Source organism: Mobula hypostoma, chromosome 9 (genome assembly GCF_963921235.1).
Source record: "Mobula hypostoma chromosome 9, sMobHyp1.1, whole genome shotgun sequence".
In the NCBI taxonomy this organism is placed as follows: Eukaryota; Metazoa; Chordata; class Chondrichthyes; order Myliobatiformes; family Myliobatidae; genus Mobula; species Mobula hypostoma.
The window spans coordinates 84099385-84119843 of record NC_086105.1 but is presented as its reverse complement, the minus strand read 5'-3'; the positions used below and the strand labels follow the sequence as shown (position 1 = coordinate 84119843).

General features: G+C 42.0%; 1 protein-coding gene across 1 annotated transcript in view; it reads left to right on the top strand.

The window, feature by feature from the left end:
• rbbp6 (retinoblastoma binding protein 6) overlaps positions 1 to 20459 on the top strand; it is a 97025-nt gene that overhangs the window by 34866 nt on the left and 41700 nt on the right. Inside the window, exons 4-8 of the mRNA XM_063058562.1 lie at positions 883 to 927; positions 7388 to 7476; positions 7575 to 7671; positions 8223 to 8362; positions 11017 to 11189. Of these exons, the coding sequence (XP_062914632.1) occupies positions 883 to 927; positions 7388 to 7476; positions 7575 to 7671; positions 8223 to 8362; positions 11017 to 11189 (544 nt within the window). The remainder of the gene's footprint in view (positions 1 to 882; positions 928 to 7387; positions 7477 to 7574; positions 7672 to 8222; positions 8363 to 11016; positions 11190 to 20459) is intronic.

Here is a 20459-nt window from a genome sequence, read left to right as displayed (position 1 = left end):
GTTGAGTAATACTTAATCACTATTTTAATTTCTGCGTAGATTTTTTCGTATTCAAAGCAGCTTTAAAACTTGCTCGAAGCATGCTTTTTTCATTGTATTGCATAACTGAAAATTCAATATCGTGTAAATATTGTTGCTTCCTTTGGTATTTGTTTTCTGCAAGCTGCACTTCAAATCCTTCTGTGCTGAAGCAACTGTATGGATTCACTTGCTGCATAAGATTTAGGAGCAGAAGTAGGCTATTCAGCCCATTGAGCCTGCTCCACCATTTCATTATGGCTGATCCAGGATCCCACTCAACCCCATACACCTGTCTTCTTGCCATATCCTTTGGTGCTTCGACTAATCTGGAAACTTATTAACTTCGGCTCTAAATACACCCACAGACCCTTGTCCTCCACTACAATCTGTGGCAGAGCGTTTCACAGATTCACTACTCTCTGGCTATTTAAGAGTACTCCTTACCTCTGTTCTAAAAGGTCACCCCTCAATTTTGAGTCTGTGCCCTCTAGTTCTAGATACCCACACCATAGGAAGCATCCTCTCCAAATGCACCCTATCTAATCCTTACAACATTTGGTAGACTTCAATGAGGCCCCGCCCCACATCCTTTTAAATTCCAGTGAGTACAGATCCAAAGCTGTGAAACGCTCCTCATGTATTAACCACTGAATTCCCAGAATCATCCTTGTTTATCTCCTCTGGACTCACTCCAATTTCAACACATCCTTTCTGGATATGGGGCCATATATATATCATATGTGCATTTTATGTCAGATGAGTTTATAATAGGAACTTTAGTGACCAGGCTATCTGTTTGGGTAAAAATATGTGCCTTATCATGGTTTAAATGTGAATGTCTGTATTTAATTCCATTAACAGATTGATGACTCTGGAACCTCTATCTCACTGGCCCAGCTTACAAAGGTAGAAAATGTTTTTTTTTTGTTGTTGTTAGTGGTGATCTTTTTTCCTGCAAATTCAGTTCATTATGATTTAATTGTATTAATCAACCTTCTAATCTGTATTGTGATATGTTACACAGCAAATTTTCTTCAATGCCTTGTATTACTTTGTGTTACGTTATATGTGCAAATGCATCATTTATTTTGTCACTAAAGAATTTGTAATTGTGTGTATATGTTAATAATGGAGCATTATATATTATGAATATGAATATCCTGTAAAGAGTGAGTGAAATAGAGGTAATGGATGGGGTGTCCCTTGTTAGACTTATCTGGCTACTGCAGTATTCGTCTATTTTGGTTAGTTTTGAAACTACAAGTTAATCCTTGCCTTATGTTGTCTTTTTGATTTGAAATGTGATTACTAAGCTGATTATTCACCTTTGGGTTTAAATACTTTGCCAGTAAAGGTGTTAGAAGAATGAAAAAGCCCGAATCACTGGATTCAGTGATTGATGTGAAGGTTCTTACCTTTTGCATAATCAAATTCATGTACAGCTGTAAATAAGACTGTTATCACTGCAACGTATCCAAGAATTGAAAAAAGCTTCTGTGATGTCATTGAAAGTATAAATTCTGTGTGTAATCTTTATCTGATTTTTAAAGGAATGTCAATATAGTCAAATAAATCAATTTATTAAGTGTATGGCAATCCCCAGTGTTGTACTCATCCATTTTAGATTTGATCATGTAAATGTAAAACACTAAATAAAATAAAATTTATTTTCTCTAAGACCATATGTTGGAGAGGATGTATATGGGTAATCATTTGTTTGAACACAGACTGTAAACCAATGTGAAATTCATTTGCTGACTCTTTATGTAGTTGATTCATAGGAAGGGGCTTGTGTTATGTTCACAGATACTTGTGGCATACGGTTTGTAAAGGTATACATTTTAGTTACTGTTTAGTGTGTTTACATAATTGTTTGGTATTTAGCTTTCCTGGTAGTCTGAATTGAAACCAAGTGTGCATTAAGCACATTCCCATTTATAGATCTGCTGAACCATATGCCCAGTATAACCAGTATCTGCAGGTCACAGTGACATTCAGTGAAGTTGCTGTTTGGGTTCAAGCAAATCTGTTTGCATAATTAGTACAGTAAAACCTTTGTAGGATCATTTGCTGCATCATAGAACTAGAACTAAAATATCTGGAATGTGGGTGAGCAGTGAGGTTTTCTCATCTGTTGGGCTCAATGTTGCATTTCTCAACATTGTGTTATTAAGTATTCCAGTGGGAATTTCTCTCAAGTACTGAGATTTGTATACTTAAATTGTGAATTACCTTTGTATGATGTTTTTTGTTAATAGTTTCTGAAATAAATTGAAATGTGAATTCTTCTCAAACTGAAGAGGTGGTACGTGAGCGTAGTGTTTATTCTCAGCAGCACAAATCTGATGGTCCATTATGACATAACAATATTTCAAAGACATGTAGTGTCCCTCCCTGTCGGTTTTAGGAGTATGCCACATGAATTTTATCGTCTATCTTCATGGGTTGCATGTACTTCCTGGATGAGTATGAACACTTTATCTGAGTTAACGTTGTCTCTGAAGGCCAGGACCTGGCTTGGAAATTTGAGCAACCATCAAGAAGTCACTTCCTGGTTATGGCCAGTGTTCTGCTTATGTACTCCTGATACTGTCAAATTTTGAGGATAACAGGAAAATTATCTGCAAAACTGAACAGTGGTACATTCAAGTGCATAAACCCAAGAAAGAATGTTTTCTATCCAGATGACTTGAGTGCTTTAGGAAAATTGGAGAACATGTTTATTACGGTATTAGCACTGGACAATGCTGAGACGGCATTTAGGGTGACTGAGATGTAATTGATCTTTCACAACTAAATATAAAATCTACTAAGCCCTTTTTACTGAAGAATTAAATCTGCACCAGAATATAAAGGTAAGTGGTGCATTGATATCCTGGTTTCTTACTGTGAAAGGTTTTAGTCTTCTGGCAAATAGGAAATGAGACTTACCACTAGCTCTGTACACCCCAACCCCTCCCTTCTCTGAAGCATGCATTCCAAATCTGTATCACAAAGAAATAAAAACAATCTGTGCTGCTGTGCAGACTTGCTGTTTAATAATTGCCTATTAATATTATAAGATTAATATTAATAATATGTTAATAATTCTTCACCATGTGAAGAAACAACAATATTTGAATATTGGCTGAAACTTCTGAAGACAATGTTTGTATTCCAAATAGTTTTCGTTTGACTTGATTTGTAATTTTCTTGAAATCACTTTTCAGTCTTTACTTCTAGAAGAGTCTTGCCATGTGGAACACAAACCTAAAATTAATATTTTTCTCTTTATTGATATGACACCTGTATCCTGTAAAACAAGGAAATGTTTTCTCTTTGAAATTAGTAATGGCTTTAAAACAGTTGTGTTCCTCGTTTTTCATATGAATATTTCTGACTGCAAATTATCTATATATCCTTTTTTGGTGATCCTCTCCTGATGTGATATCTCTATTGTCTTCTACCAAGTTTCAGCATGGCAATGTGGAGTTTAATAATGACCTGGTGGTGTTGTTATTTATAAGTATTAGCTTTTTGATCCTTTTATATGCAAATCAGATTTCTGGAGATGATTGTAGGAGTACAGCTTGAGCAATTGAAGTCCCCTCCCATCAATATGCACTGGGATCATAGCCTTCCATACTCCTACCTTCCATTTACCTGTCCAAACTTCTAATAAATACTGAAATTGAGCTTGCATGCACCACTTGTGCTGGCAGCTCATTCCACACTTGCACAACCCTATGAGTGAAGTTTTCACTTGAGTTCCCCTTAAACCTCTCACCTTTTACCCTAAACCTGTGACCTCTGGTTTAGTCCACCAAACCTCAGTGGAAAAAGCCTGCTTGCATTTACTTTGTGGAAAATATTTTGCCACGAATCTGAAATTTGGAAGGTACTCCAGAAGGAAACCAGTAATATGCTGTTTAGCAGTGTCAGTACTTCTGAATGAAATAAAGTTTAACCATTGTGTTTATCATTTGTTTCACTGGAAAGTATATTATCAAGCAGATAGGATGCAAGGGCTTTACTTGATTGTGAAATCCCATTGGAGTTGTGTTGAATTGTCAAGTTGAAGAGACTGCCTTTTTAAAAAAAAAACACACAACTGGATTTGCATCATTTATCTCTTTCGGGATATCCTAAAAGTCTTGGCTACTGAAATACTTATGCAAAGCAGTTACAGTTTATAAACTCCATGAAAGACAACACGAGTAATGAGTAATCTGCATTGTGTAAAGGAATGGCCTTCAATTAGGTTGCAGTAGGAACTAGCTCTTGATATACAGTGCCTATAAAAAGTATTCATCTGCTTTGGAGGTTTTTCATATTTTATTGTTTTATAACATTGAGTCAGTGGATTTAATTTGGTTTTTGACACTGATCAACAGAAAGACTGTCATGTCAAAGTAAAAACAGATCTCTACAAAGTGATCTAAATTAATTACAAATCTAAAACAAAATAATTGATTGCAAAAGTATTCACTCCCTTTAATATGACACACCAACTCATCACTGGTGCAGCCAATTGGTTTTAGAAGTCACATAATTAGTTAAATGGAGCCGTGAAGCATGGTAATGGCTGTATTATGCTGTGGGGAATGCTTTACTGCAGTAGGCCCTGGACGCCTGTGAAGGTAGAGGGTAAACTGAATGCAGCAAAATACAAGGAAATCCTGGAGGAAAACCTGATGCAGACTGCAAGAGAACTGCAACTTGGGAGAAGATTTGTATTCCACCAAGACAATGACCCCAAATATAAAGCCAAGTTACACAGGAATGGCTTTAAAAGAACAAAATTAATGTCCTGTAGTAGCCAAGTCAGAGTCCAGACTTCAATCAATTGAGAATTTGTGGCTGGACTTGGAAAAAGTCTGGTCACTCACGATCCCCATACAATTTGACAGAGCTTGAGCAGTTTTGTAAAGAATGGGGAAGAATTGCAATGTCGAGGTGTGCAAAGCTGATGTGGACACACAGACTCAAGGCTGTAACTGCTGCTAATAGTGCATCTACTAAATACTGACTTGAAGGGGGTGAGTAATCGACTATTTTGTGTTTAACAATTGTAATAAATTTAGACCAATTTGTAGAAATTTGTTTTCACTTTGACACAAAGAAGTATCTTCTGTTGGTCGGTGTCAGAAAAGCCAAATTAAATCCAGTATGATTCAATGTTATAAAACAATAAAACATGAAAACTTCCGGGGGGGACGGGACAATACTTTGTATAGGCACTATACCTAAATCTTTTGCATCCATAAAAGATGCACAGGTTACGTGAGTTATGATAGAAATTGTGTTGGCCAGTGACCAACCTAACCTTTTGCACGTCATGAAAGCCAGAAAGACACAAATAACTATTCATTCACTAGTGTGATCAATAACTCATGACCACAGTGGTGTAAAAATGAGCTCCATTAAAACTTAGAAATGGAAAGTGGATTTGAAGAAAACATTCATAGAAAGTATGGGGCAGTTGGTGATGGCTCCTCTAGTGTTATCAGGTTGTTAGATTTCATAATTGGATGATGCAATTAGTTGTGGAAGTTTATTAATAGTGGACTTGCTGTGTTGGCCCCAAATTGTGCGGTGACACCTGTGTTCTTCCCCCTGCATACCCTCTGGTGTGTTGGTTGTTATCACAGTTGCTGCATTTCACTCGATGTACATCTGATAAATAGTCTTGAATCCATTAAATAACAAAATTATTTTTGGGGTTCAGATTTAGAGTGCTCTGGTTCTGGTGATAAATATAGTAGAGAGAAATGATGCTTATTTATATTTTTGTGAGACAGACTCTCAATTTTTGGAGTCAGTTTGATGATTAGGCTTTGGAAGTTTACCATGTTCAAGAGGCATTCTTTGTATATAAAGCAAAATAACCAGAAGTCCAGCATGGGCACAGTGGGCTTAAGGACTTGTTTCTCAAGTTCTGATCATTTGTTGTTTTTAAGACGGATACGTTCTGTGGAAATGTGCAAATTCCAAATGTTTTGGAAGATTTTAATAATTTTGAAGTGTTTGGTGTGAGCAGGATTGTCTGTCTTGTGCTGCTTTCATTGCAGTAAAATCCCACTGGAAAATAATCTCTAATAACCAATGTTAATGAGAGAACTTCATTTACTGCTCCTCTGTTACTCTGCTTTGTTTCTTTATAAACACATGCACCCCATTTAGATTTATCTAGGATTCATGGGCTTACCAATACCAATTAGGTATTGATGGGCCTACTTCCTCATTTTTTTTCCTCCTTTCCCTTCCAACACTAAAAATTACACTCTCTCCTTTGGTGGCACCATGGCAATCCAGACTCTAGAGAAATTTAAAAAAATTTGCTCTATAGCATGTTATTTATAGTCTGTCGCTCCACAATGCAGTTTGTTATAGCCTTCAACCTAGCTATCGACGTGCACACTGGCATTGCAATAAAAAAAGGCGCACAGGTTTGAATATTCAAATTTTCTCTTGTTTTTAAAAAAAAGGATGCTTAGAAATTAGCATTGTCCTTATCAGTAGGGTTTGTAAGGAAGCAAATCTTAATTCCAATAAAATGTCAGCCGAATTGATCTTACCAATGGTTTTACTGTATATGTGTATGTTTACTGTTTGTGTCTGAGAGGGTGTGTGAGATCTGCAGAATAGAACCCAAAGAGCCAGCATCAAAATCTGAAGCATCAATTTTTTTTTATTATAAGCTCTTTGTGAGCATAACACTTAACTAATTTTAGTAAAATCTCTGCAATTGCTTTTTAGAGTTATTTTTGATACTGTAACTCATTCTGTGGCCTTGATTCTGAAGTTATAGTAATACAGCTTTAGCCATTGATTTAGCCATTTGAACCAAGGGCCTCATTTTGACTAGCCAAGAAGCCCCAAATAATCCAGTTAAGTATTTAAATTAATGAAATTTCAATACTCATTTAAAGTTTCATTGAACTTATTCAAATACAACACTTTTTAAATAGTTTTTAAAGTCTTTTTTTGGCTGAAGAGTTTTCGGTTGTGGATGTTTCAGGAACTGAGGAAAAAAGGAATCTCATGAGCATCCATGATAATGAGATGCTGATAATTTCATTGGGGCCCTGAAGTTGATGTGTGCACGATGTTGTTTCTTTGAAAGTATTAAAATTAGCTGCAGGCAGCAGGCTTAAGAAACTTCCACCCTAACTTCCTACCTCTTCTACCATTTCCTCCTCACAAGCCAGCCTCTTTTTTTCCCTAGCATTTTGGCAAACTGGATTAAAGGTGTTACTTTTTAAGTGAACTTGTTGATATCATACTAGTCATAAATACAAAGCTTCATGCTGCTCTTTACAGGATGTGGACTGGATTATATAAATTCTGGGTAACTCTTTTTTTGTAACACACACCTGTCAAACAGACGGCCAATCTGGCTGAAGCTAATGCCTCAGAGGAAGATAAAATTAAGGCAATGATGACTCAGTCGGGTCAAGAATATGATCCAGTCAAGTGAGTTGGAAAGCTGTAACTTAAAATTTGCTCATATTTACTATTGTTTTTTAATTCACTGATGCAATTGATATTAACTGTTAAATTTCCTTTCCTAGTTACATGAAGAAACCTCTGGGTCCTCCACCTCCAACGTATACCTGTTTTCGTTGTGGAAAACCTGGTCATTACATTAAAAATTGCCCAACTAATGGGGTGGGTAAAACAATTTTCTTCTATCACTGTTGTAATAGTAATGTGCAAAGCTAAAAATGATGCTGGACATCTTGGGGATAACAATATTGTGGAGACTTTCAAATCAAGCAGCATCTGCGGAGAGGAAATTAGTATTTTTATTGGTTTGCTGAGTATTTCCATATTTTCCATTTTATGTAGCTCTTGAAGGATTGCTCCCTGCCTTCTCTGGCTCAGTGTTGCAAAAGTCAACCGACAAAATGGCCTGGTGGGAAATATTTCAGAAAAGTAAACAGAAGAGCAACGTTATAACAGGCTGTTTTCAAAAGCAGTTGCTTATTCTAGTCACTTGTATTCAAATCGAACAGATGTTAATGCACTCATCCCCACTGTGGGTTCACAACTGCGTTTTAATAATGGTAAATGAGCTTCTAAGTTGAGACTGGGGCTCTACAATAGATGCTCAAGTAGAAACTAAAGTCTTTACTGTTACACATAATCACTAACATTGTTGTCTATTTATGAAATTCGGTGTTTATTTTTCAATTTTTTTAAATATGTGAAATATTTAGGACAAAAATTTTGAAGCTGTGCCAAGGATTAAGAAGAGTACAGGCATTCCCCGCAGTTTCATGGTGGAAGTTGATGACCCAAATATGAAGGGTGCAATGCTGACCAACACAGGGAAATATGCTATACCCACAATTGATGCGTAAGTACTGTAATGTTACTGAATTCCTGATGTTATTTATTGAAGGGGCTTTTAATTAATGTGGTATAAGGGTTAAATTGCTTGGGTCTGAAAATCTCCACTTAAACCATTTCCTATGTAATCTTATGCTGCCAGTCTGCACATATTTAAACAAAAGCTGTGTGGGAATTTAGCAGGTATATGAATGAGGAAAGGTAGGGGAGTTAATGATTTACAACATAAAGCTAAATTATGTGAAATCAGAATTCAAACTGAATGCCAATTTGAACATACTTGGAAATTAGTGCAAAGAACGTGTCGTTCTTCAATAAATTAGGAATGTAAAATGTATAAGAATGGGGTTGGCTCAATCAGAGCACCATTAATAAAGGTTTTGTAAAAGGGATTGAACCCATGCCCTGTTTATGATTCCTGTGCCTTGTGGAAGCCTGAAGACAGAGTCTGAGGTCAGGCCTGTGGAAGTTGTACCAGATTTTATATTTTATGTTCCACTCCATAACTATAGACTGGCTCTTCAGAAAACAGGAATGAAATATATCTTCAAAATGTGTGTCTCTAAGACTAAGACTAATACTCATGTTTGTGATGAGGGGTGATAACATCTTGGAATGTAGTCCATTCAGGAAAAAAAGGTAATATGTGAACTGAAAGGCTAAGAGACATAAGTGAATGAAATCTAACATAACTAAAAACAGGAGTAGGCTATTCACCACAGTTCATTAAGACCACAGCAATTCCTATATTGACTTGTGTGTGCAAGAACAGTTGGGGAGCAGTAACCAAATGACTACTAGTGAAATGGAATAGTGGATGGCAGTTTTTTGGTACAAACAAGGTACACATTAACAAAAGGGAATGCATGGCGTCACACACTTATGTAAGAGAAATGTGTGGGTGGCATATAACAGGGAAATTTAGGTGCTCATGCTCAAATCACAAAGTTAACAGGCAACTGGAACAAGTGGTGAATTAAGACAAATGATACATTGTTAGACAAAGGAGTTCATAGGAAAGAAAAGTTACAACTGCTCAAGGACCTAACGAGGATGTATCTGTGCAGTGCCATGGAGGCAGTCCAAAAGAGATTCATTTAATGAATTCCTAGAATCAAGAGTGTATTATCACAAGCAGCCAAGGATATTAATGTGTATTTTTAGTATCGTGAAGAAGCTGAGCAAGTCTTGTACAGTACTTGCCTGTTACTGAGACGTACAAGGTCCTGAGAGGAAATATGAACTATATTTCATTAGGAGCTTGAGGAGACTTCATATGTCACCAGACTCAAGTCAATTTCTACAGATGTATTGTGGAGACCATTCGAACTGGTTATCTTACTGTCTGGTAAGGAGGGGCATAAGATTGGAAAAAGTTGCAAACTCGGCTAGCTCCACCATGGGCACCAGGCTCCCCAGTGTCGAGGACATCTTCAAAGAGCAATGCCTCAAAAAGGTGGCTTCCATCATTAAGGACCTCCTTCACCCAGGACAATGCCCACTTTTCATTGCTGCTATCAAGGAGGTTGTACAAGAGATACAGACTTGAAGTTTTAGGAATAGCATCTTCTCTGCCATCAGATTTCTGAATAAACAATGAACCCATGTACACTAACTCACTTTTTTCTTTGCTTTCTTTTGCACTACTCAATTTTTTAATGTATTTATTTATTTATTTTATAATTTATAGTCTTGCTATTATGTTTCCATCAGGAGGAGACATGGTTAAAATGTAAGGCAATAATTACAAACGTTTGTATTTAAAACTGAGATGCATCAGATCTTCTTGTAGTTCATGATGAATCTTCTTGAATTCTCACCTGGAGTTGTAGAGGCTGGATCACTTGGTATTTAAAAAGGAAGTAGATACATTTTCAAATAATGAGGAAGGAAATTGAAGGTTATGGGAAGTGGCATAGATGAAGAGATGAGAGCTGGAATGAGTCTGCTGTGAAATTGAATGGTGGGCAGGCTTGAGGGACTGAGTGACCATTATGTTCTTAAGCCGATACTATGAGAATTTTAGGAGAAGTAGTGTTGGGGGTGAACAAGGGAGTTTAGAAAAAACAGTTTTGCTCAAAGTGAACAAGTCACCTGTTCTGGAAGGGATGCATCCATGAGAACAGGGGGGCTGGAGCTTGAAGAAGGGTTTACTGTAATTCTCTTGAGTACCAGGAAGGGCCCAGACAACTTGGAACTAGCAAATGTAAGTGTTGAAAAGAGAAAGTGGCTAACAACCAGCTTAGAAATTCTAACATAGAAAAAAAATTCTTGAAGCAATAATCTAAAGAAAAATGTCAAGGTCAATTTAGCCAAACTAAGATCATTGGAGTTGGAAAGTTTAGGTTGGCTCCTTTTAGTCTGAAGGCTTGTCAGTGCAGGGATCACTACTTTTGCTGTTGTGACTGAGCAGTCACATGCCAGAATGTTGGTTAATTAATTATAACAACTAATCAAGTATCAGCTCATTCAGTTACTGGAGCATTTATGATTCTAAAAAGCTATACTACTTGATTTATATTTTTTATTGTGAATGGAGGGTAAAATTAAAGTCATCCAGCTGACAGTTACTTCGCCATTCTTAAAGACAGTTCAATTGATATTTTTGTGGGTTGTCTTCAATGAAGAGACCCAACCCAACTCTCATATCTTGTATTCCAGAGAAGCATATGCACAAGGCAAAAAAGAAAAGCCACCATTCCTGCCAGAGGAGCCCTCATCTTCATCAGAAGAGGAAGATCCAATTCCTGATGAACTGTTGTGCCTTATCTGCAAAGACCTCATGAATGATGCTGTTGTCATACCATGCTGTGGAAACAGTTACTGTGATGACTGTAAGTGATTCTGAGCAATCAAGCAAAATTCAGTGCTTTAGAGTTCCATGGGGGACATAATGTTATGGTCCATGCAGGAACATAATATAGAAGGAATGCGGGTAGAGGATCTCTAGAGCAACAGGGTCCAGGCAAGAAACAGCTATAAATATTTATCTGAGTATTAAGTGAGATGCATGCAGATTGTGATTGGTTCACTTATGTCAATGGGTGACGAAGGAAGAGGGATGCTTTTGAATAATTAGAATTAGTAATAAAGCAATGTATTAATATGAATAATAAACTTACAAGATGTAAAGACGTAAATAATACATCAGCAACAAATGTCTACATGGAAAAGAATGGTTAAAAGAAAATTTAGTGCTTTAGTTGAATATACATACAGACAAACGTTTCAGATGGGACATGAGTTTCAAAAGAGGAGAGGACTTGCATGGTTAATGATATGGCATTATGGAGTGCAGTATAACAGGGATCAGAATACAGATCCATGATTCTTTGGAAGTGATGTCACAGGTAGATAGGGTCATTAAGAGAACTTTTGGCACATTAGTCCACATAAATGAAAGTACTGAGTACAGGATTTGGAGTGTGGAACTTGTGTAAAATGTTGGTGAGGCCTAATTTAGTATATTGTGTGGAGTTCTGGTCACGTGTGTACCCACTGGAAAGATATCAGTAAGCTTGAAAGAGTGCAGTGTAAACTTACAAAGACGTTACAGGGTCTTGACCTGAGTTATAGGTTAGGACTTTATTCTATACTAGACAACGGGGTGACCCATTGGGGCACCCTTTGAGAGAAGGGTAGTGCAGTCTGATGTGACCAGAATGAACATTAAATGTTCCTGAATGCTATTGGTATCGCTTTGCTTTGAAAACTGAAGTAGAAAACCTCAGTTTATTAAAGAAGAATGACGCCTAGCAAAGCAAATATAGCTGCCCCTCATTTAACGAAGCACACTTTTGATGGCATTATTTCTGGTTTATCTGCCACCCTTGTGCCTCTTGTTGTCATTCTGGAGACTTTCATCCCCTGTCTCTTCATCTCTTCTGCTGTTTGTTGTTTTTCTCTGATCCTGGAGCTGTGCATGCCTCTCCTCCTCTGTCTCTTCTTCTCTCATCTTTTTTTTGTCCTGACTCTTTGATCCTGGAGTCGTGTGGCCCTGGCCTCATCCGATTCTTGCTCTCTCCCTCTCCTTGCCACTTCCTGACGATGTTTGGCGTCATCTCTTGACCATAATGTTCCCCTTCCCTTTCCACGCGGCATAATTAGGCTGACCATTTTTTTTTCAACCCTAAAGCTGGATAGAAGATACGAAACAGTAACACCAAAGGATGCTGATTATGCTTGATGTGGTTGACACTCTCCTAAATGGACGTGATATAGTCACCGCTGTCTTTTGACTGCAGCAAAGGGTTTTATGGGTGTCTCGAAGTACGTTATTACAATAAGATTTAATTATCTCTTATTGATGGGTGGTAGTTAGATCTGTCCCAATCCTGCACATGCTGATGGTGGTGATTAGTAGAATGTGACCCCACGAAATAGAGCTGCCCTGCCCTTTTGCTCCGGTCGGTGTCGCTGCTGAGACTGGCCATGCGCATGTGTCGGGCTGTCGCGTCCGGATTTCCATGATGGCTGATCGGATCTCTGGTTGAAAGGGAGCCTGTTTATTTTGGCAAATGAGCAATTTTATACGAATATATAACCCTGAACTTTGCATTCTGTAAGTTAGTGCATTTTAATTCGATTTAACCAAAAAAAAAGTGCCGCTGTAATGCACCGTTTGCAGTAATTGAGGTCACAAACAGACAGAGCATGAGTGTTTTAGTAGTATATAGATTCCATAGGTGAATGAGGGGAGAGTGATAGAAGTGTGCAAATTTGAGGGGTATAGATAAGACAAATAAAGCAAGCTAGAACTGGAGGTCATGGGTTAAGGAACAGAGGTAGGCCATTCGGCCCATCGAGTCTGCTCCACCATTCAATCATGGGCTGATCCAATTCTTCCAGCTATCCTCACTCCTCTCCCTTCTCCCCATGCCCTTTGAGGCCCTGGCTAATCAAAAACTTAACCTATCTCTGCCTTAAATACACCCTGTGACAGCCTCAACAACCACTTGTGGCAACAAATTCCGCGTGCTTTAGTCCTGAAGTCGTGCCCTCTTGTCCTAGACACCCCTACCATGGGAAATAACTTTGCCATATCTAATCTGTTCAGGCCTTTTAACATTTGGAAGGTTTCTATGAGATTCCCCCTCATTCTCCTGAACTTAAGGGAATACAGCCCAAGAGCTGCCAGATATTCGTCCTGCGGTAACCCTTTCACTCCTGAACCCTCTCCAATGTTGGTATATCCTTTCTAAAAATAAGGAGCCTAGATCTGCACATAATACTCCAAGTGTGGTCTCACGAGTGCCTTATAGAGCCTCAACATCACATCCCTGCTCTTATATTCAATACCTCTACAAATGAATGCCAACATTGCATTCGCCATCTTTATCACCTGGAGGTTAACCTTTAGGGTATCTTGCACAAGGACTGCCAAGTCCCTTTGCATCTCTGCATTTTGAATTCTCTCCGCATCTAAATAGTCTGCCCGTTTATTTCTTGAACCAAAGTGCATGACCATACACTTTCCAACATCGTGTTTATTTGCCACTTCTTTGCCCATTCCCCTAAACTATCTAAGTCTCTCTGCAGGCTCTGTTTCCTGAACACTACCTGCTCCTCCATCTATCATTATATCATTGGCAAATTTAGCCTCAAGTCCATTAATCCCCTAGTCCAGCGGTCCCCAACCACCGGGCCGCGGACCAGTACCGGTCTGCAAAGCATGTGCTACTGGGCCGCGAGGAAACGATATGATTTGGCGATATGAGTCAGCTGCACCTTTCCTCATTCCCTGTCACGCCCACTGTTGAGCCATTACGCATGCGAGGTCACTACCCGCACGTTATCCATGTCAGCGCGGGAAGGAGATCAACTCCTCGAGCTTGCAAATGACGGCAGGCTGAAAAGTATTTTTGACATAACATCTCTGCCGGTATTCTGAATCAAAGTCAAGGCTGAATATCCTGAGATAGCCACAAAAGCACTGAAAACGTTGCTTCCATTTCCAACATTTTTCTGGGAAGTGGAGTTTTCTGCAATGAATGCAACGAAAACTAAATTGCAGAATAGGCTGGACATAAGGAATCCCCTTCGAGTATCACTGTCTCCCATCACCCCGCGACGGGACCATCTTGTTGCAGGGAAACAAGCCCAGGGCTCCCACTGATTCACGGATACTGGTGTGTTGCAATGATTTTATATTTTCATACGGGGAAAATATGTGCTGTGTGTTTAATATCCAAACGTTACTTAAAATGTTATGATGCTATTGACTTACTTATATAACCATATAACAATTACAGCACGGAAACAGGCCATCTCGGCCCTTCTAGTCCATGCCGAATACTACTCTCACCTAGTCCCACCAACCTGCACTCAGCCATAACCCTCCATTCCTTTCCTGTTCGTATACCTATCCAATATAACTTTAAACGACAACATCGAACCTGCTTCTACCACTTCTACTGGAAGTTCGTTCAACACTTCAAGCTCCCCTGTCCTTCCCTGATAATTGACTTAGCACTATATTCATGCGAGGAAAATATGCACTGTGTGTTTAATATTAAATTCGTTAGATAAACCCTTTTAGAAGCGAAATTCAGTGTATTAACCACATCACTGATATTCCGGTCGTGATTAACACCCCCCCCCCCCCAACAGAATCGCCAAAAATGATTTGCAGGGAAAAAAAATTGGCAGGTACACGCTTGCGCAGGTCACGCATGGGCACTGGTGCCGTGCAAAGCTTCATGGTCATTGTAGTCTTTACCTGCATAAACAACGTATTTGACCGCTACTCTTGTCCGTTGGCAACCCCACCCCCGGTAGGTCGGTCCGCAAGAATATTGTCAATATTAAACCGGTCCACAGTGCAAAAAAAGGTTGGGGATCCCTGCCCTAGTCCAAATAATTGACATACATTGTTAAAAAAAAACAGCGCTCCCAACACCGACCCTTGTGGAACTCCACTGGTAACCGGCAGTCAGCCAGAATAGGATCCCTTTATTCCTATTCTCTGTTCTCTGCCGATCGGCCAATGTTCCACCCAACTAACACAAGTACAGCACATCTACTGCATCTCCTTTGTCTAACCTGCTTGTAATTTCCTCAAAAAATTGCAGTAGGTTAGTCAGGCAGTATTTTCCTTTTAGGAAACCATGCTGGCTTTGGCCTATCTTGTCGTGCCTCCAGGTGTTCCGTAATCTCATCAGCAACTATCAGTTCCCACAACTTCCCAGCCACTGGTGTCAGGCTAACAGGTCTATAGTTTCCTTTTTGCTGCTTCCCACCTTCTTGTATAGCAGAGTAACATTTGCATTTTTCCAGTCATCCGGTACAATGCCATAATCTATCAATTCTTGAAAGATTTTAAGAATGTTAATGTCTCGACAATCTCTCCAGCTGCTTCCTTCAGAACCTGAGGGTGCATTCCATCAGGTCCAGGAGATTTATCCACCCTCAGACCATTAAGCTTCCTGAGCACCTTCTCAGTCGTAATTTTCACTGCACATACTTCACTTCCCTGACACTCTTGAATATCTGATATACTGTAGGTGTCTTCCACTGTGACAAGTGCTGCAAAATATGCTTTCAGTTCCTCTGTCATTGCTGCGTCTCTCATTACAATATTTCCAGCGTTATTTTCTATTGGTCCTATATCTACCCTCAACTCTCTTTTACCCTTTATATACTTAAAAAAGCTTTTAGTTTCTTCTTTGATATTAGTCGCCAGCTTCCTTTCGTAATTCCAACTTTTTCTTCCTAATGACCTTCTTAGTTTCCTTCTGTAAGTTTTTAAAAGCTTCCTAATCCTCTATCTTCCCACTAGCTTTGGCTTCCTTGTATGCCCTCTCTTTTGCTCTGACTTCACTTGTTAGTCATGGTAGTGTCCTTCTTCCGTTAAAAAATTTCTTCTTATTTGGAATGTATCTGTCTTGCACTTCCCTCATTTTTCACAGAAACTCCAGCCATTGCTGCTCTGCTGTCCTTCCTGCAAGTGTCCCTTTCCAGTCAACCTTGGCCAGTTCCCCCCTCATCCCATTGTGAGTTCTTTTATTCCATTGAAATAGCGACACATTGGAATTTAGTTTCTTCTCAATTTCAAAGTGAACCCGATCATATTGTGATCACTGTTCCCTAAGGATTCGTTAACCTTAAGCTCTCTGATCACCTCCAGATCATTACACCACACCCAATCCAGCTCAGCGGATCCCCTAGCAGGCTCAACAACAAGCTGTTCTAAAAAGCCATCCCTTAGACATTCTACAAATTCTTTCTCTTGAGGTCCAGTACTGGCCTGGTTTTCTCAATCTACTTTCATGTTAAAATCCCCAACTATTACCATGACATTACCCTTCTGACATGCCTTTTCTATCTTAAGCTGTAATTTGTAATCCACATCCCGGCTGTTGTTTGGAGGCCTGTATACAACTGCCATTAGGGTCCTTTTACCCTTGCTGTTTCTTAAGTCAATCCATAGAGACTCTACACTAGGGGTCGCCAACACATCAATAGCGATCGACTGGTCAATCTTTGAGACTTCCCCAGTAGATCCCGAAAAAAATCAAAAATAAATACACAAATATTGTTGTAATGTGAGCATTATAAAAATAAGTAATACTAATTAGGGTAATGGTGATATAGCAATACTTTTGCTACAAAGCTGTTTGTAAAGAGAGTGTGGCGACCCACTTTCTAGCACACACGAACTGGCTCATGAAACAGCGCGCGCAGAGAGGCCGGCCCCAAAAAGGGCGCCGGTCCATCTTCAGCAGAGGGAAAATCCCGCGCGCGGAAAGAGTCTGGGAATATGCATTCCCCACAGCAGTTCCACCCAGGGAGGGTGGGAACGGGAAGGCTTTAAAGCCGGCCGCGAAGTTTGAATCTTTTTTATCGCAATTCCAACTCACCGACTGCGTGTGGTTATTCTAGTGCTGTGTGTCGCACACCGCTACAATTGGTGAGCCCAACGGCCCAAACGATATTTGGGCCAGAGATGACCGACGCCGCATCTGTTCACGCAGCTTCGTTACAACTGCCAAGCTTTTGGCCGCTGAGACCCCGTCTGTGGTTTGAACAGACACAATTCCACATTCGGCAGGTAACCTCAGAGTCCACTCATTACTACTACGTGCTGAGTTCCCTCGACCAAGAGACTGCTGCACAAGTTGAGTTTATACAGTCGCCCCCGGAGAACGGCAAATACACAGCATTCAAAGCCCTGCTGATAAGGACTTTTGGACTCTCACGGCGCGAACGAGCATGCTGCTGAATGCACCTGGACAGTTTAGGAGACAAGCCGCCGTCGGCATTAATGAACGAAATGCTGGCCCTGGCTGAAGGACATAAACCCTGCCTCATGTTTGAGCAGGCATTCCTAGAGCAACTGCCTGAGGACATATGCCTGCTGCTGTCCGACGCAGATTTCAGCGACCCCCGGGAGGTGGCGGCCCAGGCAGATGTGCTGTGGAATGCCAAGAAGGAGAGAAGGGCATTCGTCGCACAGAGCACCAAGCCGTGTGCCCAACGGCAGACCAGACCAGGCCCGGCAGCAGCACCACATCCCGACCCAGGGACCACCCTTCCACGCCCGTGCTCGAAGGCTTCCCCCGGACAGGCTCCGACTGGCGAAGGAGGAGTTCAAGAAGATGGAGGAATTGGGGATCATATGACGGTCCGACAGCCCATGGGCCTCCCCCCTGCACATGGTGCCCAAGGCAACGGGGGGCTGGAGACCATGCGGTGACTACCGCAGACTGAACGAGGCTACAACACCAGACCGCTACCCTGTGCCGCACATTCAAGACTTCGCAGCAAACCTACACGGCGCAAGGATCTTTTCCAAGGTAGACCTCGTCCGGGGATACCATCAAATCCCGGTACATCCGGACGACATCCCAAAACAGTACTCATCACCCCGTTCGGACTTTTCAAATTCCTCTGAATGCTGTTTGGTCTAAAGAATGCCACACAGACGTTCCAGCGGCTAATGGACATGGTGGGATGCGATCTGGACTTTGCATTCATCTATTTGGACGACATCCTCATAGCCAGCAGTAGTCGGCAAAGGCATCTGTCCCACCTCTGCCAGCTCTACTCCCGCCTGAGTGAATTCAGCCTTACAATCAACCCAGCCAAATGCCAGTTCGGACTCGACACCATCGACTTGCTGGGCCACAGGATTACTAAAGAAGGGGCAACCCCGCTGCCCGCCAAGGTAGACACGGTCCGCCACTTCCCCTGACCCAACACAATCAAAGGCCTGCAGGAATTCATGGGTATGGTGAATTTCTACCACAGTTTCCTCTCCTCAGCAGCCCGAACTATGCGCCCCCTGTTCACTCTGATGTCGGGTAATGGCAAGGACATTACCTGGAACGAAGAGGCTGCAGCCGCTTTCGTTAAAACCAAAGAAGCCTTGGCAAACGCCGCGATTCTAGTGCACTCCAGAACGGACATTCCTACTGCCCTTACGGTGGACGCATCCAACACAGCAGTCGGTGGAGTGCTGGAACAACTCATCGAGGGTCGCTGGCAACCCCTGGCGTTCATCAGCAAACACCTACGACCACGCGAACTCAAATACAGTGCTTTCGACTGGGAATTATTGGCACTATACCTGGCAATCCAGCATTTCAGGTACTTCTTAGAAGGTAGGCCCTTCACCGCGTTTACAGACCACAAACCGCTTACCTTTGCGTTCACGAAGGTGTCTGACCCCTGGTTATCCCGCCAGCAGCGACATCTGTCCTACATCTCTGAGTACACGACGGACATCCAGCATGTCTCGGGAAAGGACAACGTCGTGGCGGACGCACTACAGGCCCTGTCCCAGGGGGTGGACTGTGCAGCGCTGGCAGAGGCACAGCAGGCAGACGCTGAGATCCCCAGTTACAGGACTGCAGTCTCCGGTTTGCAGCTCCAAGACCTCCCTGTAGGCCCAGTTGAGAGGACCCTACTATGTAACGTCGCTACCGGCCAACCCCGCCCCGTCATCCCAGCAGCCTGGCACCGGTGGGTTTTCGAATCCATTCACAACTTAGCGTACCCCTCCGTCAGGACAACCGTCCGGCTGGTCTCCAACAGGTTCGTGTGGCATGGGCTTCGTAAACAGGTCAGTGAATGGGCCAAAACATGCATGCAGTGTCAAACAGCCAAGGTGCAGCGGCACACCAAGACTCCGATGCAGCAGTTCGACCACATTCATGTGGATATCGTAGGGCCCCTGCCAGTGTCATGAGGAGCGCGGTACCTCCTAACTGTCGTAGACCGGTTCACCAGATGGCAAGAGGCAGTCCCACTCACCAACACCACCTCCGAATCCTGCGCCCGAGCACTGATCGCAACCTGGGTAGCCCGCTTCGGGGTACCGGCCCACACTACCTCCGACAGGGGCGCCCAGTTCACCTCCAGCCTGTGGTCAGCTATGGCCAGCCTTTTAGGAACACAGCTATGCCACGCAACTGCCTACCACCCACAGTCGAACGGACTAGTGGAGCGTTTCCACCGTCACCTGAAGTCGGCTCTCATGGGCCGCCTGGAAGGTCCTGACTGGGTGGATGAACTTCCCTGCGTCCTGCTCGGAATCCACAAGGCGCCCAAGGAAGATCTACGCACCTCGTCGGCCGAGTTGGTGTACGGCGCACCCTTGATCATCCCAGGAGAGTTCATACCAGCCCCAAGGGGGCAAGAGGAAGAACCCACAGCAGTCCTGGACAGACTACGTGAGAGGCTCGGTAACCTGGCCCCCATTACCCACTTCACAGCAGCCCGACCTGCCTACCCAAAGACCTGCAGAACTGTAAGTTTCTTTTTGTACGACGAGGCGGACACCGGGCACCGCTACAGCAGCCCTACGAGGGGCCCTTTAAGGTGATCAGGAACAATGCGTCCACATTCGTGCTGGACACTGGGGGGAGGGAGGAGGTTTTCACGGTGGTCGGACTCAAACCGGCCCATGTGGACTTGGCGCAGCCGGTCCAGGCTCAGGCACCACGGCACAGGGGCAGACCTCCCAAACAGAGGCCGATCCAGACTGTGGACATTGGGGGAGGTATGGCCGGTTCTGGCGGGGGGGGGCAGGTGGGTTATGTGGCAACCCACTTTCTAGCACACACGAACCGGCTCACGAGACAGCGCGCGCAGAGAGGCCGGCT